The sequence below is a fragment of the Marmota monax genome, unplaced genomic scaffold, assembly GCF_021218885.2.
Source record: "Marmota monax isolate L192 unplaced genomic scaffold, Marmota_monax_Labrador192_F-V1.1 WCK01_AAM20220418_F8-fsc00145, whole genome shotgun sequence".
Lineage (NCBI taxonomy): Eukaryota > Metazoa > Chordata > Mammalia > Rodentia > Sciuridae > Marmota > Marmota monax.
The window spans coordinates 3,847,564-3,856,791 of record NW_026695201.1 but is presented as its reverse complement, the minus strand read 5'-3'; the positions used below and the strand labels follow the sequence as shown (position 1 = coordinate 3,856,791).

Genomic DNA, 9,228 nt, shown 5'->3' with positions numbered 1-9,228 from the left:
GCCCACCAGCATGAGGCTTGCTCAGTTCCACCACGCTGTGCCCACAGGGAAATCTGCTTTCTGCCAGTGATCCACCCTCGCTCTCTGTGACTGAGGTCCCAGGACCCCACTGCAAGTTTAGGTATTCCCCCAAATCACGGAGGAAAACATCACCTCGTCAAAGTTCAGTCACGTAAGTTCAGGTTTGAACTATCAAATCTGTGGGGTATTCTGGCAAAATTACTCAGGGCTAGGGTACTCTAAGAAGAGTTTACCAGAGCTGCTCAGAGAGGCTGTGACACTCATTTCCTGGAAACAGCGAAGGGAAAAAAAAAAGAGAGGGGAGCACATTTCAACCCCAAACCAGGGTTTGGCCAAAGTGACTTCACAATCTCTTTCCCGGCTCCAGTAATCAAAGTGCCTGACTTGTACGTGCTTCTTACGAACGGCACAGTGATATAAAGCCTGCACAGAGATGAGCAATCCTCGAGAAACAGGCAGAAAAAAGTCCCAGTGAGACAGGAAGTTGCCTGGTTCCTGATGCGTAAACTAGAGAGCAGAGCAGCACTGTCGGACGCGGAGCCTGTTTCTGCCCTGGCATCTTGAGCAACTGCCGGGCTCCCGGCCAGGCCCCCTTCCTTTGTCCCCCCCTAGCTGATGGATACCAAGGGGCTCCTGTCCTTGAGCCTCCTGCTAATTCTGTCCCTGGCTTTTGAGCTGAGCTATGCAACAGGTGAGTGCTGGTCTGTCTGGGGGTTTGGGTCCTGTGATTATCTGCCGGGGACTAGCATAACCTTATGGATGGAGAGAAGATACAGGGGCTCAGTGAGGACTGTGGTTTAGCTGCCTTTTCCTTAGGGATTGGCTCTGGGTTTCAACTGCCTCTTTTTAAGAGGAAGGAACATTATGAGTTCCTTGGCTCTTGGGTCCCAAGGCTCAGTTGCCACCAATCCTCGTTTCCTCCGAAGCTCTAAGTCAAAGGCACCTGTTGGATTCCTAATCACCCTCTGGGGGTAGGAGGCTCAGGTCAAAGTTCTGGTGGAATGATTGATTTTGTCTGGGTGTCTTTCTGGAAACAACCCAGGCTAGCAGGACTGAGTTAGACAGATGAAGTTCTGGGAGAAGATCTGTCCTACATCCCCATCCTGCAAAGGGACCCTCACAGGCATGAGCAGACAAATCAAAATAGGGTCCAATGAAAAATAAGGTGTATAGCGGGAAAAGAGAGGAGAAGTGAAAATCCCAAGCCTTTGGCTGGGAACAGATAGTGACCACAGTGTGGTCATACTGGTGGCTACTTCTTGGAAGAGAAGGCTCCAAGGTGGCAAGAGGGGAAGAAGTCAGGATTTCTAGAGCTCAAAGCTGTTTACGGAATGTGGGAAATACAAACCAGGAACCTCAGGGTTGACATCAAAGGAGTCTCTGCAGTAGGGTAGGGCTGGGCAGCAGAATTTTTGAAGCTGGGCTCTTCTCCAGCCTTTCTGGTTCTCTTACTGCCAAGACAAGCTATTGTTTTCTGTTTAGTAGAACCAGGGCTATGCAAAAAGATATTTGAGAAAGAGAAAGGCCAGGAGTGGATGTCGATCTGTGTAAATGGGGTGAGAGGCTCCCTCTGCCTACGTGCCTTGGGACTTTGGTTACACTGTGGGAGGCAGCCTGGAGTGGAGTTGGCATTCGGGAAGGGGGGAAATCCTGAGGCCGAGGGTGTTTCAGCTTGGGGTTTTCAAGACCGCAAATCCATTATGGACTTTTCCAGGAAAAGCCCCAAGATATGCCAGGGATGTGGGGGTGCCATGCATGGGATCTATCACTTGTCAGGCTCTCAGATAAAAAAGCCCTTTCTCAGCTGTTTTCCCACCATCCCTAAGAATCAGCAGGCTCATGGCTCTTCTTTCCTGATGAGAGGAGAGGAAAGTGGTCCGCAAGAGAGACAAGCCTTTCTTCTTGCACCCCATTTGGAACCCCACCAATTTTTAGCATACTTTTTGGTGACTGTAGGGAGTAATGGAGCTAAATTGTGGGATGGATTTTGATGTCTTTGTTTTGCTTGATTCCTGATCAGTCTTGCTCAGGTCAGCTGCTCCACTTAAGGCTTTGGAGGTCACGGGGGAGTCATTCCCCAAGGGGTGGGTGTTCCGTCCTTGCATTCCATTTTCAGAAATCTGTTCAAAAAATTTTGGGGTGTTTTTATTTTTAAATTCACACCCTTTTGTGAAGCCCCAATAAAACCCAGAAGGAAATGGTGTGCAAATGGGACAGGTCAGTCATGAACAGATTTACTCAACCAAGAAGCTTGATTCTTCTAAAATCAGTACCCACTCCCCTCCCCACTTCTATTCAGCTCCATTTCCAATTCCCAGTCAGAATCATAAAAATTGAAAAAGTCCACATGTTCCCTTCCCTCAACAAAGTGAATTTTCCATTTCCCCCATAAGATTCTTTTAAAAATAAAAAAAAAAAGTTGAAGTTCTGGTGAAATGGTTGATTTGTTTTTTAGAGAAGTTTTAGCAAAGTTGAGTGGAAGTTATAGGGTTCTCATGTCCCCCTGCCCCCATGTATGCATAGCCAACATCCCTCACTAGGGTGGTACATTTGTTATGATTGATGAACCTACCCCAATGAGATTTTTTTATTTCTCCATTCAGGGCCTCCCTACTCTCTTCATATACATGAGGTGAGAGGTGAGGGACAAGAGCCTGTCTAGAATTTATCCCCACTTGATTGTTCATTGGCCCAATCTACCTCAGGATGTTGATAGAGGCACTTCTAGTTCTCAAAAACTTCAATACTGCATGATTTCTTCCCCTTCGCTGTCTCTTGGACTAGAAATCAGAACATTGGGGCTATTTGGTTTTATCTGTAAATTGATTTTGGATGATTCCATTCAGCAACAATCTATTAAGAACACAAGATATTATAGGCACAGTTCAAGGTGTAGGGAGGCAAAAGGAACAGCCATAGCCTCTTCTTAGCCCCTGCCACAGTGTCTGGTATGTCAGAGCCTGTCTGTAGACGTGTGTTGAATGAATCACAGTTTTATTGTATATTTGCTAAATACTGGGCACATTCTAAGTGCTTTGTGTATCAGTCATTTATTTAATTCTTACATCAACCTATGAGGTTTCTATTACTATTGTCATCATTACAACTTCATAAATGAGGAAAGAGAGTCACAGGGTAGTTGAACAATTTCTCTGTGTTAATATAGCCTAACTCAAGGTCTCAATGAGTGAAATTGGGTCATAAGCCTATGTTTGGGGAGTGGGAAGAAAGCTAAAATTTGTATCCAGGGTCCCATGATAAAATTAGGCAGCATGGAGAAAGTATTGGATCTGAAATTTGGACAGTGGATAGAAATTTTTTTTTATTGTGCAAATTTTCATTAAACGTTTTTTGTGCCCTAATTTTTTGGAAGGGTGTTGCATATGCATCTATAAAATTTCAACAATACAAAAGGGAAAAGAGTGGACTAACCTCCCTTCCATTCCTCTGGCTGGGGACAACCATTGTTACCAGTTTCTTGTGTGTGATTTTGTTGTTGTTGTTGTTGTTGTTGTTTTTCAAATATCTGGGTCTGGTAGGTTGGATTTTTATGGAACTTGAAAAAGATAATTCTAGATGGAGGTGCAAATGTGAAATTAAAGGATTTGGTTGCTTGGGGAAATGGCAAGTCACCTGCTCTACCTGAAACCTAGGATTCACAGCTAAGACACGTGCCACCTCTTCACCTGGCAAGTGGGGACAAGGGTCTCCATCATTTCCCCTATACAATATCTGTTAAGGGTGTTACAGAGATAAAGCACCCTGATTGTGAAGAGAGGAGAACTTGGAGTCCATCTTCCCATTTGTTCAATCATTCATTCTGTTCCATTTTATTGATTTACCTGGGCAGTAAGGATTCCCTGAGCTTCTGATGTGTCCAAGGTGGGGGTTAAACAGACACAGCCCCTACTCTTAGAAGCTTATCATTGAGTAAGAATGACATCCCAACTCAGGAGCCTGAGGCAGGAGGATTCTAAATTCAAGCTCTACCTGGACAATTTAGTGAGAGCCTGTCTCAGAATAAAAAATAAAAAGGTCTGGGAATATGACTCAGTAGTAAAGTACCCCTGGGATCAATGCTCTGTACCAAAAACAAACAAACAAAAAACCTCTTTCATCAGGGATCAGGAATAGAATTCTACTAATACTTGTTTAAAGAGCAACCTTAGATAATTCATCTTTTCTTTCTAGGCCTAAACTTGACATAAGAACTGGGAGGGCCAGTGGGTCCTGTTTCTTCTCTACCCAACCCCCACTACCACCAAATGCTATAGAAAGGTGTTCAAAGAACATGTGAGGTATCAGGGCCAGCCCTCCCTCCTCCCCCCCCCCCCCCGAGTTATCATCAGGTAGAATCCCATCTTGTGAAAGGGTTGCTGAATCCTACAGATTCCATTCAGGCCAGTCTTCATGGGTCCATGTGAATCACCGTACTTCTGCAGTAGAATTACCCATGAAGGAAAGTGAGTTGGTGTAAACAACTGCAAATGTTTCCTCCCGACCCTTGCAGTAAACAGGGGCTGACTGAATCACAGACCCACTGGAAAACACTCACTCATCAGGCAAGAGGATGTTCCAGGAGCAGGGACGCCACTTGAAGGGCTTTAGGAACCACTTTAAAGCTCCACTCATTTTTCCACTTGTGCTTGGGTGGGGATGATCTCAAGCACCCCCTCCGGACCTGGCCACTCACAGGTGCAGGAGTTATGTCATCGCTCTTTACGTGGGTGGTGAGGTGTTGAGGTCTCTTCCTGGCCAAGTTTTGATTCCATTCCCATGTATGTAAGCCACCCAGCCTGTCCTGTCATCTGCACCTGCCCTTTTCTTTCTCCCTTCCCTCATCCAGAGTCCACGGGGTTAGATGGGAGGAAGGGGTGCATTGGAGACATTTGGGGGGATGAAGGGTGATGGTTTTAGACTAACAATAACTCTTATTCCCTTTTGCTCCATATCGCAATTGATCTAAAGAGATAAACAGTATGAAATCGACCAAAACATATTATGTATGGACAAATATGTGACAATAAATTCCACTATATACTATACATTATTCTTTTATATACTAGAATTATACATTATTCTACTAGGTGTACTTATAAGGCACTCACAGAAGTTATTAAAAATCAACAGGGATTTTAATTTTTTAAAATCTCAGATACCTTTGAGACACAGCATATATATAGAAGTACTCTTGGAAAAATGTACATATATTTATCTGTGCAACTTTTTGTACACAAATTCAGGGGGTCCGTACTTGCATGGATTACTCTCAAGTATCAGAACTCAAGAGAGGACTCTCTCTCTCTGGTACTATTCTACAAGTGAGGTGTGTGACCACCAGAAAGGACACATTTTCTGGACAGTCAGACATTCCTAAGTGTAGCCGCATGCTTCCCAATGTATCCATAAAAACAAGAACCTAACAATAACCTTCTTCATCTAATCCAGCAAAGGGGTGAGCACTGTTTCAAGGATGAATATATTAGCAATATGTAAAAGAACAAATGTCTAATTGCCTCTCATTAACAATTATGCATCTAAACCACGCTAATTCTGGTTTTAGCCCAGGTGGCCCGCCATTTCTTTTTTTCACAATCACTGATCTCTAGTGATATTAGGTGGGCCCTTTGCTAGACAGTGTGACAATTTCAGAGCATTTTGGTACCAAGAATATTTTGATCAGTTTGCCCAATTTTCCAACAGCTCATCTTAACCACAGCCGGTTATGGAGGGGTCTCTTCTAGGTAGACACATTACTGAAGCAGACAGTTTAATTTTATCAAATACAGCAATCTGTGCTCTCTCTGAGTCACGGGCTTCTTTTATGAACACTAGCCTCTAGTTAAATTCAGTTACATACATGTTAGGTGAAGCTAATTAAGAGATTAGTCAGGCAGTGTGGTTTTAAACATTCATAAATCAAACAGATATTTATTAAAAACCTACTGTGTGCCTGGCACTGTGTAGATCATAGGGCCAAAATAGTGGCCCTAAGTTCTTCCTCTGGAGGGAACTACATTTAAGTGGGGGAGACAAAATAAACATATAACATCAAGTAGTGATAAGAGCAATGAGAGGGCTGTTTTTTGATACATAGTCACAGGAGATAATTTTTTTAGTAAGAACTTAAGAGAGCCAAGTGTGTTGTGGTGTATTCTTATCATCCCATTAATTCAGGAGGCTGAGACAGGAAGATTCCAAGCTTGAAGTTAACCTGAGAACTTAGTGACCATATCTCAAAAAATAAAATAAATTGGGCTGGGGATATAGCTCAGTGGTAAAATGACCCTGAGTACCAAAACAAATAAACATTCTAAAATAAAGTGAGGAAATGAACTATCCAGGCGCACATGGGAGAGATTTTCAGAGAGAAACAACAAAAGACATATTCTTGGCAAGTTTAAGGAACATATGAGCCATAGTGTCGTGAGAATGAGACAGGGGGCAGGAAATGGAAATAGAGCAGTACCAGGGACCAGGTATGCAGAGTCTTTGAAGCTGTGTCAGTCAAGGACTGTGAACTTCATTCTATGAGTGCTAGAAAGCTCTGAAGTTTGAAAAAAGGAGAAAGAGATGAAATGGACCTGTTGTCCATTATGGAGAGGAGTTGGAAGATAATAGCAGTACCTAGTCTGTGATGATGGCGGTAGGGATGGAGAAGGTATGAAGTCCTCAGATGTCAGACTTCTTCTGAAGTTAGAGCCAATAGGATTTTCTATTCAACTGAATGTGGAGTGGGAGAGAAAAAAAGGAATCAAAGATCATTCCATTGTTTTGTCTGAGAAATTGAGTGAATAACAGTGTTTGCAGAAGCAGCTTTGGAATCAGGAGGATGTGTGCTGTGTTTTAGTTGCCTTCCGACTCCACGTGCTGATCTGTGTAGGTAGTGAAGAGCACAGAGAGGGTCTGGGCTGGAAAGGGCAACTCTGCAAGCCTTGCAGAAATATGCCAGACTAGGGAGCTGAATGAGAAACTGGATGAGTGTAGATAGAGAAGTCTGAGGTCTGAGTCCTGGGACACTTCAATACTTAGAAGTCTGGATGAGCAGAAGATTCCCACCAAGGAAATTGAGAATGGTAAACCAATGAAATACAAGAGAAGTCATAGAAAGTGGTGGTTCAGGGACCAAAAGAAGATAGTATTTTCAAGGAAGGAGCCATGAACTCTTTCAAGTGCTCCTGAGAACCAAGGGAAGATAAAGGAGAATTGACTTGGTTTCCTGCCGTTGACAGTGACCTCGACAAAGGTGGTTCCAGTGAGTAGTAGGAACAGGTAGAAGGAAAAAAAAATGGGTCAGGAAAATGGGAAGGGAAGGTGTAAACACACAAAAAGGACCTTTTTATAAAGGAAAAGAGAGAAATGAGGAAATAGTTGGGTCTGGACTTGGGATTAGAGAAGGAAGTTTTAAGATGAGGGAAATTACATGTTTGCCTGTTGTCCACGGGAGGAAATAACTCAGGAGACAAATGATAATGCAGTCAGTGCAGCACTTCCAGGAGAGAAAGCCTTCACATAAGTGAGAGCTCTGGGGGGTAAGTCTCACCAGGAACGCAGATCATCCATCCAGGTGGGAAGGTTGATTTGGGGATGCTAATAAATGGAAGTTCTTTTTTTTTTTTTTTTTGGTCATCTTTTTGCCCAGTAAAGTAGAAAACAAGGTCATCAGGTGAGAGAGGAGGGAGAAAGACAGTTTGTGGGTTTGAGCAGAGAGGAGGTGTTAAATAATCAGCAGTAGAATCCCTCCCTTACCGTGGTTTGAAAGGTTTTTGGTTTTGTGTGTGTTTTCTTTTGTTGTTGGCTCAGCTTTTTTTGAAAAAGAGAATAAAATAATATCTCCCTCCTCAGCTTTATTAATTATCTCAGGGATTTTTGGAGAGCTAGGATTCCAGTTTGGACTCTGGACTCACCATCTCCCTAATTCTGAGTCTCTCCGATTTTTTCGGTCTTCCTTGTCACTTGTCCTGATGCCTCTGTACTCTGGTTTCTTGGGTTCATGAGCTCAGAACCACTTTCAGTGCTGCCACTGTTCATCCTACCTACCCAATGGCATTGAGAATTCTGGTAGAGAAACGAGCAGACCTGGATTCTAGTTCCTTACTAATGTGACTTCAGGGAAGTCATTTGCCTTATTTCTGGTTTAAGTACCTTAACTGTAAAATCTAAATTGATACTGTTAGTTAATACAATTCTATTGTAAGTCATTTTAAGATTTCCATTGAGCCAGGCACAGTGGTGCACATCTGTAATCCCAGCAACTGGGGAGACTGAGGCAGGAGAATCACCCAACTGAGGCCATTCTCAGCAACTTAGTGAGACCCTCTCTCAAAATAAAAATTGTAAAAAAAAATTAAAAGGGATGAGGATGTAGGTCAGTGGTAGAGTGCCACAGGGTTCAATTCTCATTACAAAAAAAAATTTCCACTGAGATTTTTGAAATATTAATATGATAGTGGGGTTCCTCGTGGCAGTCTTTGTAGACCACTAAAGTCCTTGCAACCCCAGGGATAGCTCGAGAGGAGTGGGGAGAACCTCAGCCTGTCATTCCTGATCCACAATATGATGCAGTTCTCAAAAGCCCTCATCTTAAGGGACTCTCTTCTCCCTTCCACAGGTGGGGGCGTGATGAACTGCCCAAAGATTCTCTGGCGGTTGGGAAGTGACGTGGTGCTGCCCCTGACAAGTGAACGGATAAATAAAAGCATGAACAAAAGCATTCATATTCTTGTCACCAAGGCCGAGTCACCAGAAAGCAGCATCAAGAAGAAAATAGTATCTCTTGATCCATCTGAAAAGGGCTCTCCAAGTTACCTGGAGGATGGCTATCAGTTCCACCTGGAAAACCTGAGCCTGGTGATCTTGGGCAGCAAGAATGACAGCGAGGGATGGTACTTTATGAGCCTGGAGGAAAACATCTCAGTCCGGCAATTTTGTGTGCAGCTGGAGCTTTATGGTAATGATGGGAAGATGGTCCCCGGCCCAAGAATTTGAGGAAGGGTATTCAGAATTGGGAGCAACTGGAAAGATCATCCAGTCCGAGGGGTATTTAAACTGTGCTTCATGGAAGTGCTTTTAGAAGTGACAACTTTTTTTCTCCAAATTGTATGTTGGTGTTGCTGGTTGGCCTTAGCCACTTTGACCCATTTCCAATGGAAAGGGGCCCCACTGCCTGTGGACTGGAGGGGTTGCACCCCCAAGACTCTGGGTTTG

At 43.6% G+C, this 9,228-nt stretch overlaps 1 protein-coding gene across 1 annotated transcript in view; it reads left to right on the top strand.

Annotated features, from left to right (window-relative positions):
• Positions 1-360: 360 nt before the first annotated feature.
• The window catches only part of Slamf1 (signaling lymphocytic activation molecule family member 1), a 38,974-nt gene continuing 30,106 nt past the window's right edge, over positions 361-9,228 (top strand). The window contains exons 1-2 of the mRNA XM_046429057.2: positions 361-712; positions 8,633-8,971. Of these exons, the coding sequence (XP_046285013.1) occupies positions 637-712; positions 8,633-8,971 (415 nt within the window). The 5' untranslated portion in view covers positions 361-636. The remainder of the gene's footprint in view (positions 713-8,632; positions 8,972-9,228) is intronic.